The 23160-nt window shown below is 41.3% G+C and overlaps 1 protein-coding gene and 1 long non-coding RNA gene across 2 annotated transcripts in view; both read left to right on the forward strand.

Moving 5' to 3' along the window:
* The window catches only part of LOC143736189 (uncharacterized), a 126815-nt gene extending 107581 nt beyond the window's left edge, over positions 1 to 19234 (forward strand). The window contains exons 2-3 of the long non-coding RNA XR_013203390.1: positions 9779 to 9861; positions 19194 to 19234. This is a non-coding gene — a long non-coding RNA (uncharacterized LOC143736189). The remainder of the gene's footprint in view (positions 1 to 9778; positions 9862 to 19193) is intronic.
* LOC143736169 (uncharacterized) lies at positions 10726 to 17656 on the forward strand. The gene is made up of 4 exons (XM_077226803.1): positions 10726 to 10894; positions 11463 to 11503; positions 12928 to 13254; positions 13460 to 17656. The coding sequence occupies exons 1-4, from the start codon at positions 10884 to 10886 to the stop codon at positions 13696 to 13698; spliced, it is 618 nt and encodes a 205-aa protein (XP_077082918.1). The 5' UTR covers positions 10726 to 10883; the 3' UTR covers positions 13699 to 17656.
* Positions 19235 to 23160: the final 3926 nt, after the last annotated feature.

Below are 23160 nucleotides of genomic sequence, written 5' to 3' on the forward strand. Positions count from 1 at the left end.
CTGAACAGCTTGATTAGATGGTCCAGGTGTGTTTGATTGGGGTTGGAGCTAAAATCTGCAGGACAGTAGCTCTCCAGTAGCAGGGTTGTTGACCCCTGGTTTAAAGCAACACCAAGGAACTTTTCCTCTGCGGTTGCCCTACAGGTTGGAAGCGGAATTGTCCATTACCGCTGTCGTAAATAATTTAGCGTACCGCAGCCTACTGTCGCACGCACATGCTCGCTGTTTATCCAGCACCGGCTTTGGAATCAACAATGGCCACAGACAAGGTAGAGTATGATGCATGATTTTATGAAAGGTATCACAAACGAAGAAAAACTATGTATGCCGTAAAGCAGTCGAATTTTGTAGTTCTTTTTGTGCTCTGGGGCCTCATTTATAAAACTTCTTGCATTACTAATGTCAAAAAGGCACTTGAGTGGCAAATGGTTGCAGACGCAGTAAATGCTGTAGCCTCACAACATCGGACTGTGGCCGAAATAAAAAAGAAATGGTCGGACATTTGCCTCATTTGCCAGCAAGTCTTCTTGCTGTCTGAAGATGCGTTCACTCCGAATCCTTCCATTTTCCACATCTTCTAAGAGCGCAAGATCAGCCATTGTGCGTCATTACGCATTGTGATGGGGCATTTTATTTCCATCCATTTAATTGCATCCATTTAATTTTAATAGATTAAAATTGCGGTTATAATCTACTTGGAAATGGGAAATAGTTCAGCGCAAATGTAATTTCTAGCAGTTTTCTGAATGTTTGAGACATACATCATACGTTATTTTATCTAAAATAAAACAAACTAATGGCATATGCATGAATACCATGATTCCGTAGCTGATGAAGACATTTTTACTAAAACAACTTTCCCCAGTGGACAAATAATCTATCTATCTATCTATCTATCTATCTATCTATCTATCTATCTATCTATCTATCTATCTATCTATCTATCTATCTATCTATCTATCTATCTATCTATCTATCTATCTATCTATCTATCTATCTAATTACCTATCTGTCTATCTGACTGACTATCTAATTGCATCTATATCTGCTCCGCCAGACGGACACATTGGCGAGAATATCAGTTTTGTAAATTATTTCGTTCTGTTTACCATCTTATTTATGAGGATGAATTGTATAACATGCCAATATTATTGCAGAACATATTTCACTTTTCTTTTTGCAAATAGGCCCTATGTGTTAATTTGCATTTCTGTTGCAGATCGATTAAACGGGTGTTCGTGTAGGCTGTTAATTGTAAGACTTGCTTTGTGAAGCTTCGTTTTATTTATGAGAGGCAGTATTGCCATTTATTTTACACAACGGTCTACAGTTTCACACACTTTCACGTGTTTCTTCCATCTGCCGACGGTGTCGCCATTTCTCATTTCACCCGTTTTTGTGCGTACGCCTGGGTCAGAGCTTGCGTGTAGGACCGCACATTTTACCGTCAAGTTTGCTTTTTATAAATACCAATTATTGCGTAGAGAGCGGCGTACGCCTTCTTTTGTGCGTACGCAACGTTTATAAATGAGGCCCCTGGTTACTACCCTTAACCTGAAGTTCCCTTTCGAACGGTCACTTCGTATTGCGTAGCTATACGCAGTGGGGGAAACTCCTTTTCCTCGATTTACTGAAGCCTTTATGTAAAGCGCATTTGCAGCTGCACAGCTAGAACATGAGCGTCTGGCTCGCTCATAGGCTGCGCTGCGGCAACTGCACATCCAATGGTGCGGGCACCTCTGACGTGCAACCAATGAGATCACTCTGCGTCATACACGTCAGAGCCCGCCAAGGGGGCGTGACCTCAGTCTATAATAGTCCCCGAATTCGCCATTATAGCATATTTTACTCCTTCAGCGACAAACTTCACGTCTCTGACCATTTATTGAGCCTTCGCCGTCGAACAAGCCTTCAGCCTGAGCGAGCTACAGTTCAGCAGACTACACATCTCAACCGTGTTTCTCCTGACGCCGTCTCTCCTGTGGCTATCCGGCGATATCCTTTTCAATATCTGTTTATTATGTGTTTATATCTGTATCAGTTTTGTTCCATATGCCTCGTGTTATGCGAGGCCTACGAACACGCGAGCTGCATTTCATGCCTGGGACTCTACCACGCAGAGAATGCACTCTCTGTCAGCGGATGTGCGGCCTGCGCGTGCATGCCTATCTCCGTGCTGCGAACTCGGCTAACGTTAGCTCTCTCTCGAGACGGCGGCGCCGCGTCACCCGCGCTCCCTTCTCCGGCCCTACTTCAGCCGAGGAAGAAGAAGCGCCGCAGCCAACGGCATCCAGAGAGCACGGACGTTTGTGAATGCACGCCGGCCACGTCCCCGCATGCTTCACTCACTCCAGCTCAGTCATCTCCGGTCCCGTTCGAGGGAGATCGGCACCCCCCCACCACCACGTGGCGGGCCTCGTCTCTTTCGGCGGACCCAGCGAGGCAGGACTAACTCCGACGCTGAAATGCTTCGGATCCTAACACAGGCCGTCGCGGACCTCGAGCTCGAGTGGAACTAACCGTGCTAGCTGGCGCCGACCAGCAAAGCCGGCGAAACAGGCCTCTCAGCCCCGCCCTGCGGCTGATGCCGAACGCTTCCCGCCAAAGCCGTCCTAGCACGCAAAGGAAAGAGAGGGCACGTGTCCCGCGCTTGCCGGACCACCCTCAAAGAAGCCAGCAAAACTTCCCACAGCCCCCTGTACAGTTCAGGCGGCTGGGGATTTTATTATTGTAAACAGGCCCGCAGCAGTGAGCGCGTCTTTGCAAACAAACGCCGTTTTCACGGCGACCCAAATAAAGCACACGAGCACAACACATGGGTTCACGGTCCCCCTTCACTAGGCGGCCCCTCCCTTGTTGTAACACTGACTTCCCCACACGCAAATGCTTGTGCAGTCAGTCCAACATTCAATGTGTGCACAAATCACAATATATGGGTTCACGGTCCCCCTTCACTAGGCGGCCCCTCCCCTGTTTTAACACTGACTTCCCCACACGCAAATGCTTGTGCAGTCAGTCCAACATTCAATGTGTGCACAAATCACAATATATGGGTTCACGGTCCCCCTTCACTAGGCGGCCCCTCCCCTGTTTTAACACTGACTTCCCCACACGCAAATGCTTGTGCAGTCAATCCAACATTCAATGTGTGCACAAATCACAATATATGGGTTCACGGTCCCCCTTCACTAGGCGGCCCCTCCCCTGTTGTAACACTGACTTGTTGGCCCGTCCCAATCAGTGTGTCAAGCCCTAGCCACACGGGTTATAGCCTGGCAAGCTATCCCCGATGTGTCGAGTTGAGTTATAAACGCTATAAAGCGAGGCAACTCGCTCCAATTCGCTCGCAGACCCCCAAAGTTTCAGGCGGTTCTCGAGACTTCGGTGAGAAGCAACGTGGGTCACATGCTTCGCACCGATGTACAGAATTCATTAGCAAAAGGGGTGATAGAATTAGTCCCCCCTGTGCTAAAACATACGGGTTTTTACAGCCGCTATTTTCTAATTCCGAAAAATGACGGCGGCCTCAGACCCACTCTAGATCTGAGACATTTGAACAAAGCTCTCATGAGACGGCCGTTCAAAATGTTAGCTATCAGTTTCACAAGCACAACACATGGGTTCACGGTTCCCCTTCACTAGGCGGTCCCTCCCCTTTTGTAACACTGACTTCCCCACACGCAAATGCTTGTGCAGTCAGTCCAACATTCAATGTGTGCACAAATCACAATATATGGGTTCATGGTCCCCCTTCACTAGGTGGCCCCTCCCCCGTTGTAACACTGACTTCCCCACACGCAAATGCTTGTACAGTCAGTCCAATACTCAATGTGTGCACAAATCACAATATAAGGGTATCAGGTCCCCCTACGTTAGGCGACCAGCCCCAATCAGTGTGTCAAGCCCTAGCCACACGGGTTCTAGCCTGGCAAGCTATCCCCGATGTGTTGAGTTGGGTCATAAACACTATAAAGCGAGGTTACTCGCTCCAATTCGCTCGCAGACCCCCGGAATTTCAGGCGGTTCTCGAGACTTCGGTGAGAAGCAACGTGGGTCACGTGCTTCGCACCGAAGTACAAAATCTATTAGCAAAAGGGGCGATAGAATTAGTCCCCCCCGCGCTAAAAAATATGGGTTTTTACAGCCGCTATTTTCTGATTCCGAAAAAAGACGGCGGTCTCAGACCCATTCTAGATTTGAGACATTTGAACAAAGCTCTCATGAGACGGCCGTTCAAATTGTTAACTATCAAACATATCCTCGCGCAAGTGCGCCCGGGGGATTGGTTTGTCACAATGGATCTGAAAGATGCTTACTTTCACATTCAAATAAATCCTCGTCACAGGCCATTCTTGAGATTCGCCTTCGAGGGCCGGGCTTATCAATACACCGTTCTGCCGATCGGTCTATCGTTGGCACCCCGTACATTCACGAAGTGTGTGGATGCAGCGCTTTCTCCTCTGAGATTTCAGGGAGTGCGCATGTTAAATTATCTCGACGACTGGCTGGTGCGGGCACAGTCGAGAATCGAGCTATTAGCTCACAGGGATTTGATTCTCGGCCATCTAAAATGCCTGGGTTTCACAATCAATGTTTCAAAAAGCAAACTAACCCCCAGCCAGAGCATGATCTTTCTGGGCACAGTTTTAGACTCGAGAGCTATGACAGCGTGACTCACACAGAGCGCGCGCTCTCGGTGCGAGCGCTTGCAGGCACTTTCAGATTGCGCGAGCGCGCGCCACTGAAGAAATTTCAGAAACTGCTTGGTCTCATGGCAGCAGCATCGCCAGTACTCCGCATGGGATTACTGCGCATGCGCCCGATGCAGCATTGGCTGAAACGCTGTGGGCCAACTCATGCATGGCAGTCAGGCAGCTTGCGCGTTATGTTGAATCACGGTTGTTTAAGAACCCTGATTCCCTGGCGGGCTCAGAACTGGCACCACGAGGGGGTGACAATGGGAACAATTTCCAGGAGGAAAGTGGTTCTTACAGATGCGTCCAACCTGGGTTAGGGAGCGCTGCACGAGGGCATGCCTGCATCCGGCCTCTGGTCGAGCACGGAGCAGAGCTTACATATCAACTGTCTGGAGATGAAAGCAGTTGGGTTGGCCCTGAAGGCATTTCTGTCGAACCTCAGAGGTCACTACGTCTTAGTCCGCACAGACAATACGTCAGTGGTGGCCTACATGAATCGCCAGGGGGGCATCAGGTCAGGGAACCTGCATGCGATGGCGAGAGACCTCCTCTATATGGGCACAAACCAACCTGAGCTCTCTGAGAGCAGCGCATATCCCGGGCGTCCAGAATGTGGGCGCGAATATGCTTTCATGGGACAACACTCCCCTCGGCGAGTGGTCCCTGAACCCACAGACGGTCAGTCTAATATGGAAGGTGTTTGGCGAGGCCGAAATCGACCTTTTCGCCTCGAGAATCAACACCCACTGCAAATTGTTCTTCTCGAAGAACAGGGACGCGCTGGCCCATGTCTGGCCCAACCGTCCCTTTTATGCCTTTCCCCCCCCCGTCTCGATGATTCCACAAGTCATCAAACGGGTCAGAGAGAGCGGGTGCCCAGTCCTTCTGGTGGCCCCTCTCTGGAAAACCAGATCGTGGTTCCCGGAACTGGTTCAGTTATCGGACACAATCCCATGGCCTGTCCCACTGAGGAAAGACCTCCTCACACAGGTGAACGGGACATTGTGGCATCCGAGACCCGATTTATGGGCCCTTCATGTTTGGCCCCTCAACGGGTACCCAAGGACCTTCCTGAGAAGGTTTTAAGCACTATATCTGAAGCCAGGGCCCCGTCGACTCGGCGCCTGTATGCTTCAAAATGGTCAGGTTTTTCCAGCTGGTGCTCGAAAAATCAGGCTGACCCAGAGTCATGTGTGATATCAGTGGTTCGCTCATTCTTACAGGAGCTGCTGGACGCGGGTTGCTCCCCGTCCACGCTCAAAGTGTATGTGGCAGCCATAGCAGCACATCATGTTCTGACGGCTGGCCAGTCACTGGGAAGAAACGACCTGGTCGTAAGATTCCTGAAAGGTGCGAGGAGAATGAACCCCTCCAGGCCTCCGTCTGTGCCGCCTCTGGACCTCTCCACGGTCCTGGGGGCTCTGAAAGGTCCGCCTTTCGAACCGCTCCAATCGGTTGATCTAAAAACCCTCTCGCTGAAGACCGCTCTCCTTATGGCGTTGGCATCTATCAAGCGAGTGGGAGATCTGCAGGCGCTCTCTGTGAGCCCTGCATGTTTGGAGTTGGGTCCAGATGACTCCAGAGTCATCCTCAAGCCCAGACATGGTTACGTTCCTAAAGTGCTCTCAACACTGTTCAGAGCACAGGTGGTGACATTATCAGCCCTCCCTCCTTCTGCAGAGGATGGAGAGGTTAATCTTCTCTGCCCTGTCTGAGCGCTGAGAATCTATCGGGAGCTTTCTGCGTCTTTTAGACAATCAGAACAGCTTTTTGTCTGCTTTGGTGGTAGATCCAAGGGGGATCCAGTCACTAAGCAAAGACTGTCTAGATGGATAGTGGATGCTATTTCTATGGCTTATACCGCAGCGGGTCAAGTTTGCCCTATAGGTATCAAGGCCCATACGACCAGAGGTATGTCTCGTCATGGGCTTGGTCATCTGGCATTCCCATTAGTGATATTTGTGATGCGGCCGGCTGGTCCTCGCCTTCCACATTTATGAGTTTCTATAATAGGGAAGTGCCTTTCCCTGCAGGCGAAGGTGCTTTAGGTATGATTAAGACCCGTCGGTGGCTGGTCTTGTCATATATTACTGTGCACTATCACATTCACATATATATATAAAACCCGCTGCTGGCTGGTTGTATTCATGCATAAACCCGCTGTTGCCGGTTATATTTACATATATATAAAACCCGCTTTGGCCGGTTATATGACATATATAAAACCCGCTTTTGCCGGTTATATTCCATACATATATAAAACCTGCTTTGGCCGGTTATAATTTCATATATAAACCCACTTGACTGGTTATATGTTCATATACCAATAACCCCGATAGTGTCTGGGTTCATTGGTGTAGTATGTTGGGTTATTTCTAACTGATGTGTACTATTTTAGACCTGACGGTGTCTGGTCTATTTATACATAATTATGCGGTTATGGCTTGTTCTGTATGCTCAGGGGCCTGAGTTGCAGTGGCAGCCAGTTACTCAGTGCGGCGTTTTGCATGGCGTCCCCACTGCGTATAGCTACGCAATACGAAGTGACCGTTCGAAAGGGAACTACTCGGTTACTCACGTAACCTCAGTTCCCTGAGTTAGGGAACGAGTATTGCGTAGCCAGCCGCACTATAGTAACATGACAAGTTGTCGCTTCAGTCGTTAAACCTGCTATAATGGCGAATTCGGGGACTATTATAGACTGAGGTCACGCCCCCTTGGCGGGCTCTGACGTGTATGACGCAGAGTGATCTCATTGGTTGCACGTCAGAGGTGCCTGCACCATTGGATGTGCAGTTGCCGCAGCGCAGCCTATGAGCGAGCCAGACGCTCATGTTCTAGCTGTGCAGCTGCAAATGCGCTTTACATAAAGGCTTCAGTAAATCGAGGAAAAGGAGTTTCCCCCACTGCGTATAGCTACGCAATACTCGTTCCCTAACTCAGGGAACTGAGGTTACGTGAGTAACCGAGTAGTTACATAGTGCCAGTAAAAGCGATACAGACCACGTCAGGCTATGTCAGACGTGTCATTTAACCTATTGTAAGTCGATGTACCATCACAAGGGTCTTGGAAATATATAATGAAGGTTGAAAAACTACATAGTGTTACTTTAACTGAATCATCGAAGGTCAGAAGCAAGTACATTGGTCAATAAGGTGATATTAAATGCATACAAATTTATGTTTTATTTAACATATTTAATTATTGGAGGTTTGCAAAGTATTCTGATTCTGCATTTCACTGATTTGATTCATTTTAAGAAATATTGAATCTTTTTTTGAGTGCATGTGAGATGAGTAAATACACACTCACATTACACACAATGCCTCTGCACTTCGATTTGTCTCAAGGGGACAGGAGAGTGTCAGACAATAAATGGGAAAAGTAACTGTTACTTATTTGAAAAAGTAACTCAGATTTTTTTGTGTAAAATTGAAAAGTAATGCCTTACTTTACTAGTTGAAAAAATAATTTGATTACGTAACTCAAGCTACTTGTAATGAATTACCCCCAACACTGCTCTTACATATGGTATGGTAAACATATACACACATACATACATTATGCATACATGCATAAACAGCACATCTGTGTACTGAAATTGAATTGGTGTGCACATTCTGAACACCACTGTCTCATCATCATATCCAACCCCTGAATAGGCCTACATCAAAAGGTTATTTTAAATAGTGTCTGATGGGTTCATTGGGTTTATATGGTGGAGAAATAACAATGGCAGCCTCTTGAGGGCAGCAGAGGAAACATATCACACACTGTAGTCCTGTGTTGTCCATGATGTGAAGTGCTGAGTTATGTTTGAGTTTCCACATCAAGCTTATAAAACTCAATATAAACTCATCAGATACTGGCATCAGATCAAACCAGTGCAAACTATTGAAGAAATCAAACTGAATGTGTGTGTGTATTTCAGAAACAGCCTGATGATTATAGGCATCAAAAGCATTTTGTCCACATACTAAAACAATATACATAACAATATGCTTTGAGACACAAAACAAAATGCTAATACACACAATACAGAAAAATATTTAAAAAGAAGAGAAATGCAAACCTGGTGGCCATGACAAAAGAGGAAAATAACATCAACACTGAATAACATTTAAATAACAAAACAAATCAGTGTACTTTCTGTCTCATTATTATTATTTTATAAAACTTGTTTTAATTGTGTGTAAATATGTAATTGAATGTTACCAATGCTTTGTCAATATAAAGCTATTTACTATTGCAATAAAACCACTCAAATCTTAAATCTATTAACATTTTAATAATGTAAAGATGTATACAGCAAAACAAAACTAATGTACGTGTGCCAATGAATTAGAAAAGTTAAACTTAATTAAAACAAGCAACACGCAACTGAACCTACAAGACTGTGAGCTTTTGCTTTCTCTCTCTCTATTTAGATGAATAAACTAAACATACTTGTACTCTAGTTTCTCCTCCCATCAGTCTCTTCCTCCTCCCATCAGTCTCTTTCTCCTCCCATCAGTCTCTTCCTCCTCCCATCAGTCTCTTCCTCCTGCCATCAGTCTCTTCCTCCTCCCATCAGTCTCTTTCTCCTCCCATCAGTCTCTTCCTCCTCCCATCAGTCTCTTCCTCCTGCCATCAGTCTCTTCCTCCTCCCATCAGTCTCTTCCTCCTCCCATCAGTCTCTTCCTCCTCCCATCAGTCTCTTCCTCCTCCCATTAGTTTCTTCCTCCTCCCATCAGTCTCTTCCTCCTCCCATCAGTCTCTTTCTCCTCCCATCAGTCTCTTTCTCCTCCCATCAGATCATCAGGGAATATCAGTGTCAGTCTCTCAGTTCTTCTTCAGTCTGTCAGGATGAAAACAAGAGAGAGGAACTGTGAGGAACATCTTTCTGAGGAAGACTGAGACTAAATATGAAAAAGTAAACAGGTAATTTATTGTTGTAGAAGATTCATTTGTTAATTAATTTAAAAAAAGAATAATTTTATCACTAAATTCTCTCTTTTTAATTTTTCTCTGTAGGTCAGAATGAGGATGTTATTGGAAGCTCTACAATCTTTACCTGCTGTTACAGAGATAATAGACAGAGAAATGTTTCACTTGAGGATCAGGATCCAGAACACAGTGTTTTCTCAGAGGAGTTTAAGAAAGAAGCTTCACTCAGATACTCATGTAAGTCTGAGAACATTTACTCATTTACTGCTGTTCATTTCACTTACTGGATCAAACACACATTAGACAGAAGGACGAGTATAGCATCCTGCTGAAAACACCAGCTTATTGATATTGTTATACGTCAAACTTGATTATTTTTCAGTGAAACTAGCACAATATTTCGTCAAACTTTTGTCTAGCTTTTTGTCATGTTATTTATTGATGAAATAAGAAAGTGCAGACATGACTGACAGATGATTAGAGATGTACTTGGCCCTCTTTTATTTTTGTTATGTATATAAATTATATCCGAAAGGTGGGTGTGTGATATGTTTTTATATGCAGATGACGCTGCTTTAGTAGTTGCAGATAACGAGAGAAATATAATACAGAAGTTAGATGAGGAGCTTGTTAAGGTGAAGGACTGGCTGTCTGAAAATAAGCTTTTATTACATCTGGCTAAAACAGAATCTATACACTTTGGGTCTAAATATAAGTTAACAAAGGCAGAAATTATACAAAAAATTATGAATAATTGTATTAAACAGTGTATTTCAATTCCTATTTCTCTCGGGTTAATGTAAGGCATGGACGCTATACTAGACAAAGTATTGTGGATCTGAATCTATGTAAGTGTAAGGCTTTGTATTGTAATAGGAATAGTTCTTTTTTGTGATAGTTATTTTTAGTGTGTGCGTGGTTTGTCAAAAACATGTCTCGTAAAAGAAAAAAATATATGGAACACAATGGAAATAATGGAAACGTTATTGTGTTATCCTTGACAAAGAAGTTGTAATAATGTTGTATTGCTACTTTTATGAAACTCAAACTCAACGAATATCTGCGCATGTCTGATCCGTTCATGTGATTACTGTTGACGTCACTTACGTCTGATGTCATACGTACTAGAGCGCATTGAGTTTACGGAAGCAGAAGAACTACGATACTTTCTGGTGAAAAAGTAGCATTTCACCCTAATTTCAAAAGTATTTTTATGCAATATAGTCAAATTAAATATATAATGATAATATTGGCCCATCATGATAATCAGGTATGTTTGCTAAATGCAGAATGAAACGCTGTTTGGACACACGTGTCGTATCAACACTGAAGGCCTGATGTAGCTTGTTGCTCGTGTTCGTGTTTGGCTGCTGTGCTTTAGTTGTCAAATGCTTTATTTTAACTAAAATTAAAAAGGAAATATTTTAAGTGTTGTTAAAACATTGAATTGGTTAATTACTGAATATAAAGCTTGTAACTATTATCTGTATTATGTGGTTAGCAGTTTGAACTGGTGTGCAGGGAGTTTTAGTTGATAATAGTTTGATTTGTAGTGAATTCAAGGTGTTACCATCAGGGTCAGGAGAGTAAAGTTTCCCTCTTAAAAACATTTACTGCCAGTTTGTAACATATTTAGAGATTAATTGAGTGACATCTGTGATCAGTAATAAAACTATTTAATATAAAAGTATGGGAGGGACACTCTATCCTATCTTATCATCTTACCTTCATTATGTGTGTGTTATGTGTGAATCAAACTCATGACTTTAGTGTTTGTACCGTCTATTCAAGTTGAACCAAAGGAATTTAAATAAACTTGTTTTTTTCTGTTTCTGCAGTTGTGGTTTCATCTGTGTGTTTGTGGTGCTGATAAACAAAGGTAAGTAACTAAACAAACTGCATTTAAAAAAAGTGATGCAGCGAAATGATTATAAATATAATTGTATTTAACTTTTTAACTAAATTCAATACTTTAATAAATCTGAATTTAAAAATCAAGCCAATAAAATAACCACACAAAATTGGACAGCAAATAGGCCTATGTTAAAATAATATAAAAATATCAATAAATTAATATCAATATATTATTCCTCATTCAGTTCTATGCAGCAGAATCGGATTTAGCAGATTTATTTTTTGACCTATTATCCAAATAAAGTATTCTACAACGCTATTATCATCAGAGCATGTGAGCAGATAGCAGGGGGAGGACCAGTGAACGAGAGTATAGCGTCATTACCAGCGTTACCCAGCACGGCTATACACACCATATTACAGAACTGTAGGGCTATAGCAAACAGAAACAAGTCCAGAGAAATTTCGTGTTGGCACAACATGAAGCGGACTTTGCCTTTCCGGAGCCTGAACGTTTGGGCCGTGAGCAACTGAGTAGCGGGACGGCATATTTTTGGCTTATATTTTCTGCCTTTTTCTCTTTCAATCAAAAACCTTCGGCCGTTAATTTTCGGCAGCTGGAATTTGGGTGCACCCCTAATTTGAAAGATGAATTAATGCCACTGACTGTTAAAAGTTAGTTACAATTGAACATATGCAATATTATTATCCAGCTGGAAAACTTTCAGTGAAATGCCTTTTGCTGGTGTGTTGGTATCTTCAATGTCCTGATGTATAGCTTTAACGGCATCAATAGTGTAATACTTAGTTTATAAAAAGTTATAAATTAAGTTACTCAAACGCAAGACAACATAAAAAGACGTGTTCATTCTTAGCAGAACCATCAGTTTTCACACTTTCCTGTGAAAATAATCATCTACACACTGTAAATTAAAGATTTATTGTGCACTTTAGTTAGATTCATGGGAGTTGTCACAAGTGCACTGAAATCCGTGAGCTTGTGTTAACTGACTGACAGCTTCTGTTATTATAAAGAGAGAGCGCAGTGCTCACTCTGTATCATTTATTCGCAAGAAAATGTATTGTTTTTATAGACTTTGTGAGTACTTCATACTTCACCTTTACAGTTTATTTTTAAACCTAGTGATTTTATCATGTTTAATATTAATTAAAAAGGTATATTTGAAAAAATATTACAGGAAATGATTAATGTGACCCAATAAATGTTCCTCTGCACCCATCTCCTGTTATATCAAAATAAAAAACTGTTATTTGCAAAAGGGTGATTCTGCATAAAAAAATAAATACAACATTAAAAGGTCAACCATTGATGGTTTTGTGTTGAAGAACAGAATGACAACTAACAGTTCACTGGAAATATCCAAGCTGGTTTATTGAAAACCAGGAAGTAACCGTGCATATGTTCAATTAAAGTTTCTGTTGTTTCAGTGTTTCTGCAGGAAACAGTAGAGGCTGTTATTGGTGGTTCTGTTCTCCTGCCGTGTTCTTCCACTGATGAAGATCATAAACCTGAAGATATTAATGTGTTTTGGAGACACAATGGCCATGAGATTGTGTGTGATATAATTCCCAGCAGTAATTCACTAGAGAAACAGAATCCAGAGTATAAAAACCGAATTGAAACTTTCCCACAGGAGTATGAGAGAGGAAACTTCTCCATCAAACTCACAGATCTCACTCACACTGATGCTGGAGAGTTCAGCTGCCTCATCACACACGTATCTGAACTTCAGATTGTACAGCTGATCATCAACGGTGTGTGGAACTAGTAGATTAGGGCATGAAGTTTTTAATTTAAAAAGTTGTTTGCTTTAAAATCTAAATACCGCAAGGAAATTATCCATATTTAATGTTCACTTGTGATGTATCAGTCTAATTGCTGCTGTTTATAAACTATAGATGGATCTGTTATCTTTATCACTGTGAGGTAAAACTACCTGTTATACTTTCTTTGTTGCAGAATCAACAGCAGGAAAAGGAACCGTATCAAAACAAGAAAACCAAGGAGAAACAGAACCGGACAGTGTGGAAACATCATCGCTTTGGCTCTGGGTTGGCATTGCATCTGTAATTATAGTTACAGTTACAGTTATAGGTTTTATTGTAGCTTGGTGGATAAGAAAGAAGTCAAGCAGTCGTAGGACAGACATACACAACATGGGTTCAGATGATCATGAGGATGAACACATGAATCAGTAATAGCTGATAATAATGATAAAGCATTTGGTACGTGACACTGTAAAGCTGTAACAGCAGAAACTGCATGAGCTTTAGCGCTAAACACAGAGTCAGTGGAGGAGGGTGATGCTTTCAGTTTTACTGCCACAACTTTAGATAGAAAAAGTAAGAAATAACCATAAAAGTACGTAAATTATTTTGTTGAATAACAGAACAGAATAGAATCATGTAGATTGAGTGAGTGTGTGTTACTGTATTTCCTGCTGATCACATTAAGCCTATAACAGTTTTATTTTACAGCTGTTAGGAAGGATTTTGTGGGAAACAGCATTCTTCCTTTCATTCATATGTGCGCGATTGTATCATATCTGTAAATATAAGAAGGTCATCACTATATGCAGTGGAAGTTGTTTAAAGCCACAAAAAATAAGTTTATTGTCGAGACCGATGGTGGCAAAGACTTTATGATCTACTTCAGCTTACAATGCTTTTGGGAAATACAGAAGATTCACAGAACAGTGTTTATGTCGGTAACATTTCCCAGTCAAAACAACAGCAGAATATAAATTACTGTCCTGATCAAAAGACATATTTTCTTAAATATCTGTCTTTCATTATTTATTAATGTATTTTTTGGATAGAGAGAGTTTAATGTTAGTGAGATTTGCACTGATAAGACGATCATCTGTAATCATGGGATCAGTATGTAGGACTAATCCTGCACATAAGAAAAAACTGAAATGTTTTAGTACATCATAAATATGAGATTAAAAAGTTGAAATTATGACATAAAATGTCAATTATGAGAAATAAATTGAAGTCATAAAAAAAAAAAAAATCGAGAATCATCTGTGCTGAAAAGTGGAGCGTCTCACAACTCTTAGATTTACCAGAACTGAATGTTCCTCCACAAGTATTTTATTCTGCAACTGCTAAAGGACCAAACGTTACGTATTCTTGCCTTGACTGTTATTTAAATATTTTGTACCCTTTATGATTATCACGGTCTTTGGAGTCCACTGGACCCCAAATGACTTTTGCTTGAATAAAAAAAAAATCTCTATTTTTTCAAATGGTATGAAACTTCCTACGGCTCTCAACATTTTCTAGATCTACAAAAAAAAATAATAAAATGGAATGTTATCTGTTTTTATAGGCGTGACAAAAATAGTCACACTCGTGGTCTTCGGGGTCATTTAAAAAATAAAATTGAATTTTGTAACGGAACAATAGTTTTTTTCAAACTAAATTTTACTCTGTTTGTTAATGTTTTTACTAAACATTTGTGCAGTTTTTGGAGGATTTATATCTTTTAAATATCTATAAATAAATATTTATTTATCATTGGACTCGAAATAGACAAAATTCATCATCAAAATCAGAAATAATGCAGAACACAGACAGAAATGACAGAAATAAAGTGGCACACTTCCAACAATGCAAAAAATGATCATGCTCACACACGCGCACACACACAAACACACACATGTAGAGGAGTACAATATACAGGAATACACACAGACTATAAAAACTGTTCTCTTATCATTTGTAAAATAAAATAATCTAAAATGCAGAACCACCGCAAAAATAAATTGGTAACACTAAGACACATTCAAAATGTACACACACACACAGGAATACATTTGTAAGGCTATAAAAAAGTCTTATAATTTGTCAAATAAAATCATACAAAATGCAGAACCACCACAAATATAAATTGGTTACACTGACACGTGCATGTGCCCATGCACGCACACGCACACGCACACACACACACACACACACACACACACACACACACACACACACACACACACACACACACACTCACTCACTCACTCACTCACTCACTCACTCACTCACTCACTCACTCACTCACTCAGAGGAAGGGAGAGAGAAATGAAAGGATGAGACAAAACAATTTAGCACAAACACGCACACACACACACACACACACACACACACACAGTTCAAATACCAGGATCAAAGAGTTTGAGGCAGATGACATTTTCATGCTATCAGACTATTTTGTCTAGTTCTGCACATTTGTTTTGAAAACAAAGTCACGTGACTGAAGCATTTGCTGGACCGAAAAATGGAAGTTGAAATAAATGATAAAGTTGAAATGATAAAATCTTAAGACTCCAACATTTGTCTTTGTAACATGTTGTTCAGGTTTGATTCTAATCATAATGTAACATTATTGAAAAACTGTTGTTTTTTCAGTACAAAGAAAATGCTAAACTTTGACAAAGTTTTTTATTTTTGTTATAATTGTGATTTTATAATATTTAGATATGAATCCAACTTTAGAAACGATATCTTTCAGTAGTTCAAATAGCATATATGCCTAGTGAAGCTCTATAGCCATCTAGTGGTTAAAGTGATTTATTAAAAATTTTAACCTGCATTTTCAAAAAAATGGGCAAAAATCTTACATTAAACCTTGTAAAATTATCCACGGTATCCCCAGGAATGAAAGTTAGAAATCGGGGTCTTTTATAAAGTTTATTTAACATAAAATGCTGTTTTTTTTTTTTTGGTAAAAATCCTATTTAAATAAATATTTATTTATTTATAGAAATTAAAAAGAAATCATAAATCCTCCAAAAACTGCACAAATGTTGAGTAAAAACATTAATAAACAGAGTAAAATTATATTTGTTAATAAAAAATATATTTAAATGTTTAATTTAAATTAAATGTTATTGTCTGGGGTCCAACAGACCCCAAAGACCACGAGTGTGACTTTTTTTTTGAAGACCATCAGAGGGTTAAGTAAAGTGCTTTTACTATGTGTATATAGTATAGCCTATTATAAATAACCGTGCCTTGTCTTTTCCACTTATATTTATATTAAAGTTAAATTTAGTTTTTACAGTTTTCTGATGTAAAATACACTGTTTTGAGATCTTGAAAAGGTACATTTTTGGCCAAATTTAAAAGACAAGTGAGTCAATGGGCCCTATCTTGCACCCGGCGCAAATGACTTTGTACACTGACGCATGTATCATTCCTATTTTGCACCCGCGCAAAGCGGACTTTTCCCTCCACAGACACACGTCGGTTAACTAAGAAATACACTTGCGCTCCCCGGGGCGGTTCAGCGCAAAGAGGAGGCGTGTTCCGGCGCAAACTTTCCCTCATGCTATTTTGCTGTTCTATAAAACAATTGCGCCACTGACCAGAAAAAACCTAGTCTAAAGTCAGTGGCGCATTGCGCTAACATTCAGATGCTATTTTAAGCGCTCATGCTTGGCCATAATACAGAGTGTGAACAACGCGCATACACTGTAGATGATTCTCTCATCTACACAGATGCATTTCACTTTTTGCAAATGATACATTATTATAAGGAAAAATATTAAAACACGAGGGAAATCATTGTTGTGACCAATGACGATGGGGAAAATAGGCATAAAGCTTACACATTTACCCAAATTATTATATGCATGTTTAACCGAAGCTAATTTGGGTGGGTTTGTCCCATCCCCAATGTCACTTCTCTTTCTTTTACGGCCCTGACGAGAACATCGATCTCCTCGGCTGTGAACCGATTCTGAAGCGCGCCTGGTAAATGCTCTTAAAGAGAAGGTGATATAAAGCTCTTATTGGTTTGTTTACCGTTACGCCCAAACCATACCTATGAATAATGAAGCTACTTCAGACCAACCCCTTTTAGATTTGCGCCAGGTGCAAGAGTCATTTATCCTGCCGGGAAAATAGCAACAGCGCCGAGATCCGCCCACAAAGTTACTTGCGCTTTGACACTTGCGTTTCAGATCGTTAAAATAGGGCCCAATATGTTGCTGCCTTAAAAATTATGTAAAAAATCATCTTGAAAATAATGCTTTATTTGCAAGAACTGGATTGTTTTAAATGTATTTCAATATTCTCATGTATAAAGAGAGGAAACATCGTTTCATTGTATTTGCATGATCTTATGATTTTCAAGAGCCAATAAATTGTTTTGATGAAATAATGCATCTGTCTTAATCGTTTGGATATTTATAATACCAAATGTTTTGCATGTACATTTATTCATGGATGATGCGCTTTTATCCAAAGTGTGAAAGCAGAAATGTGGTTTCAACCCCACCCCCCTGAACATCAGTGTCTCCTGTCACAACTAACCTGTTCCTGTAGATGTGCGTGTGTGTGCGCGTGTGTGTGTGTGTGTAGGGCAGTGCACTGGGACTCTTTGAGGGACCCGTGAGGGTTTGAATGTCCTCTAAGAGCTCCAGCTGTATCTTAGCATCAGAACCATCAGAACATCACAATACACACATGAGATTGGGCTTTTCTCATGTGTGTGTATGACAAACATCCTGATGCTCACAGTTTCCACATCAACACAACTCCTTATGAGTAAATGTAACACATCAGATACTTGCATCAGATCAAACCTCTGAAAACTATTGATGAATAATCAAACTAAATGCCTCTGTGTATTTCAGAAACAGTGTGATGTCAATAGGCATTCATTATTTTGACCATATAGGCTACTACAAAACACACTACGAAATGCTATAATACAATACAAAAGAACATGTCAAAAAGAAGAGAAGTGTAAATCTGGCTGTCAGGGTTGTGAGTTCCTGTCATGATAAGAGTAACTAGTGAGACAGGACAGTAATATCAATCCTGAATAACAACAAAACAAATCATCGTGTACTTTTCTGCCTTTTATCAAACTTTTTTATTTTTATTACATTTGCATAAAAATGTCTCTTTCAGTTTCTCTGTAGATCAGAATGAAGATGTAACTAATAATAAACAAAACCAAAACATGACGGTGTATATGGGACACACTGTACCTACGCACGCACGCACGCACACACACACACAAGTCAGACAACAATCCTGAATCTCTGAATCATTCCTCCCGTGATCAGAGAATACAGTCTATTTTACAGTCTGTCAGGATGAAAACAAGAGAGAGGAACTATGAGGAAGATCTTGAGCTCATAATTTGAAAGGCAAATTCATGAAAAGGTCAGGCTGTATTTCCTTGTTTTCAATTCTCTCCCTTTCATTTTTCTCTGTAGGTCAGAATAAGGATGTTGCTGGAAGCTCTGAAATCTTGTCCTGCTTTTACAGAGATAATAAACTAAAGTGTAGACATGACAATGTATTAAGAGACTCAATGACAGAATAAAATATAATATAAGACATCATTCAGAGAAATGTTTTAAGAGAAACATGTGGAACAGCAAAGACTGCTTCTACTGTTTATGACGTCCAGAATATCCTTCACTATTCAAAACTGTCCTCACTAGTTCAACATGTTAAACACCAACTAGTGATCCAGATCTCACTATAGTTAAAATATCTTATAAACAGGCCAGATCATGTTTCTATTTAAATCTAGTGATCACTATTATCACTGACAAAACATGAGATCATTTAACCTCAAGGACATCTTATCCCGTCTGTGTGGGAATCAAACTTTGACTCTGTCATTATGGTGTCATGATCTAATGCTCGAGTTACAGGAACTTACACTGTTTCTGCAGTCGCGGCTTCATCTGTGTGTTTGCAGTGCTGATAAATAAAGGTGAACATCAGTTCAGTTTCTGTTGTTTCAGTGTTTCTTCAGGAAACAGAGGCTGTTATTGGTGGTTCTGTTGTTCTGCTGTGTTATTACACTGAACATCATCTTAAACTTCAAGACACTGTGGGCATTTGAGACACAATAATGACAAAATTGTATAATTAAGGATACATATTCAGTGTCAGGACCCAGAGTACAAGAACAGCTGAAACTCCCTGATGAGTTTCTGAGAGAAATATCTTCTCACACAAACTCAACAACCTGATGCAGGAAAATACACTTGCTTCATCACAAACCCTTATTCTAAACAGGAGACTGTACAGCCGATCATCAGTGGTGTGTAAAACTAGTTGATACATATATGATTTTAATCTTAAAAAGTTGTATCAAATCTAAATACAAGTGTTTGACCAACTGATGCTCCAGTCTGAATGCTGCTGTATGTAAATTATAGGAAAATTATAGTAAACAGGAAACAAATCCACTATAAACCAAGCAGAAGATACGGGAGAAGCAGACAGTGTTAATATAATAGCCTTTAATATTTGCATTGCATCAGCTGTATTATCCACTGTGCTTATGGTTTATTTTATGTAGTAACTAATAAGGTGGAAAGAAAACCCCTTTTTTTATACTGACTACGCCACCTCCTGGTAAGGGCAGGAGGAATCCTTTTGAACCCTTAGTATATAAGGTTGTATATCGTGAACTCTGATTTACCCCCGAACAGGAACAAGAGGCATGTGTTATACAAAAGTAAATAAAGTTTATTACAAGTGTTTCGTTAAAAAACAATTAAAATACCAACAGCATAATTAAAATTAGCCCGAAAATACATGGGTTGGGGAAAACAGTGTTACTCTCCTCAGGATAAGAAGGTTAGGTCGGCTCGTACACGCCACCCGGATCAGTGACTGTGGTAGACAGAAGAGGGAGACAGCAAACCCAACACCAAGAAGTACATGCACTAAACACTCAACGTCTAACTATTCACTACACACTTCGCAACGTCGAAGTTGAGTATACACACCACTACAAAATGTCAACCAGTGCAGTCTCACCACAAAAAGAGGGGCCGTGTACCGATACGGACCCAGCCTAGTACAATATCACGCTGTGGATATACAAAGAGAGAGGAGAGCAACCTGTATTTAAACCACCATTCAAAATAGAACACCCCGTAGATACCCAATACAGGATATCAATTCTAAATCACAGTAGGGCACTAGACATCTTGAAATTGACTAAAAAGAAACCACTTGACAACGAAACACACACAAGAAAAATAAATAATAACAATAGAAAACAGTGGCTGGCCTGGTCCGCTTTGCAAGGTTACACAAAGTCCTACAACCACAGCAGCTGAATTTGTGGCTACGTCAGCTGTGGACATCAATCTTTTCCAGTTCCCTCCAGGGAGGACGGGAAACTCAGGTCTGGCTGTCACCCTGCAAGGTGTGCTCAGTGGGAAGTAAAAGACCCTCCCTAGCAAGCCTTTTATCACTTCCTGATTAGCTGTAGGTCACATGACCTGGTCATGTGACCATGCATGTGCACCAAATCACCTACATTACCACATTCATATTTCTCTTGAAAAGAAAATAGTTAACTCATTCTATTCTGTCTCACATGACAAACAGGAATAGGCCTTTTCTGATTATTTTTAGGTTTTATCTTTATTGTTAGATCTTTCCTTTGTTCTCTCTGGTGCAAAAGACATTGTTTTGTTCTATTATACGCTTGCCAGATACATTGAATTGTTTTTATTGTAATCATTTACACAATATGATCTTCAAACACTCAACAGGGAACATGTTTTTGCTGTATCTGAAGGAATTGAGTTTGTCAATAAGTGCCATCTTCACCACGTGTTCTTTGTCAGGCTCCGTTTGCTAGTATCAAATGTATGTTGTATCATTTTAGTTCTGTACACACACGGGACCCTTTAAGCACTTTATATTCAGTTCAGAGGTTCTGGAGTCACCTTTTCACCTTTTAATGGATCCAGTTTTTATATGTAAGTTTGATTCAGTATACATAGGCTTACATTTATTTAGTATATTTTATTGATTATTTAAACCTTAAATTACAACAAAAATAAATAATAATTTTATTATGAAGACGAAGCAGGATGAGAAAAGTTTTATTTGGTCACAAAACTGCTGCTATTCCTCTGCTGTCATCACTTCAGTATCCTCACGTGCAACAAAGCTCAGCTGATCCAGGAAGTCCAGGAAGCTCAGGGGGGTTCAGGAAGCTCATGGAGGTTCAGGAAGGTGCAGGAAGACGCTGGTAGCTCAGGGAGGTTCAGAAAGCTCAGACCATGGAGGCACCTGCAGTTCAGGGAGCCAGGGAGGTTCAGGAAGCTCAGGGAGAATGCAGGAAGCTCAGGGAGGTGCTGGTTGCTGAGTCCATGGAGGCACCTGCAATTAAGGGAGCCAGGGAGGTTCAGGAAGCTCAGGGAGGTTCAGGAAGGTGCAGGGAGACGCTGGTAGCTCCGGGAGGTTCAGGAAGCTCAGTCCATGGAGGCGCCTGCAATTCAGGGAGCCAGGGAGGTTCAGGAAGGTGCAGGGAGACGCTGGTAGCTCAGGGAGGTTCAGAAAGCCAGGGAGGTGCTGATAGCTCAGGGAGGTGCCGGAAGCTCAGGGAGCCAGGGAGGTTCAGGAAGCTCAGGGATTTTCAGGAAGCTTTGGAGCAAGGGAGGTGCAGGAAGCTCCGTCCATGGAGGCGTCTGCAGTTCAGGGAGCCAGGGAGAATCGGCCTTTGTGGCCTTGAGGCTGGACCTTAGCTCGGCCACTATGGCCATAGACGTATAAACACCTCAATTTCCTAGGGAGGAGCTATGGGGTTATGGACCAGAACTGACTCTGGAGCAGGCTCATGGGCTGTGCTCTTAGAGGAGAGCAGGCACTGTGCAGAGCTCAGGAACTGGCGCCATCACTGGACTCTGGTCAGGGGCTGGAGCTGCTGTTTGCGGCCCAAACACAAATTACAGCAGCAACATAAATGGTGAGGACCTCCTTTTCGATCCTACCAGGGCAGACAGGAAGTGTAGGCTCTGAAATTTCTCCCACTGGAACGGACTTAGGAGCGGACTCAGGAATGGTGGACTTTGGATGTGAGAGCTGAGGAATGGAAAACTTCCTAAGAGCCTTTTTGACCAAAATGGAGGCTGACCATTTTGGCTTTTCCCTGCCTGGCTTTGCCATTAGGTCAGTACTGAAGGACACTGCCTTTCATTCTTGGTAAACGTCTGGAGAGGGAGAATAGGCTGTGGAAGGTTTGGTTACAATTTTGGGGTAAACTAGAGCCAATGACAAACTGTGGTTAGGGGCTGCAACAAATTTGACTGGATAGCAGATGGAAATGGTGATACTGGCAGAGAAGTGACAGTTCTTATCTGTTGCAGACGATGAGTAGAGGTAAATGAAGGGCCGGATAACTGGAAGATGAGATGAAGACTGGACAGTTTGACACAGGATTGCACATGGAAGTTATCAGCGTAGAACAACAAGAACAGACAAGGCATTTGTGTTTGGTTCTGGCTTTTATGGAGGAACTGATAAGGCTGATGGCAGACAGGTGAGGTGATAGTTGAGTGTGCACAGGTGGTATCCAGAGAGGATTATGGGAAACATAGTGTGTTGAGGTAACTGGTCTGGTGATTGGAGATTGTGACACCACTATTAATTTGACTGTTTATTTGAGGGACTGTTTATATGAAATGGGCCACAGATCTGCTTAGGTTGCCCCTCCTCACAGTCAAACCTGTACATACACACACTTTTACGTGATAATTACATTTTGTACATTTCTTTTGCTTCATCGCAGACACAGGAAATAATTGAACTCATATCAAGCATAGCGTCAGTTCTGGCAGGTCACGTTAGTCAAGCTTGCATCAGCTGATCCACGTCTACCTATACCTA

This window comes from Siphateles boraxobius, unplaced genomic scaffold (genome assembly GCF_051911475.1).
Source record: "Siphateles boraxobius isolate OS27281-9 unplaced genomic scaffold, OSU_SipBor_1 13, whole genome shotgun sequence".
NCBI classification, from domain to species: domain Eukaryota; kingdom Metazoa; phylum Chordata; class Actinopteri; order Cypriniformes; family Leuciscidae; genus Siphateles; species Siphateles boraxobius.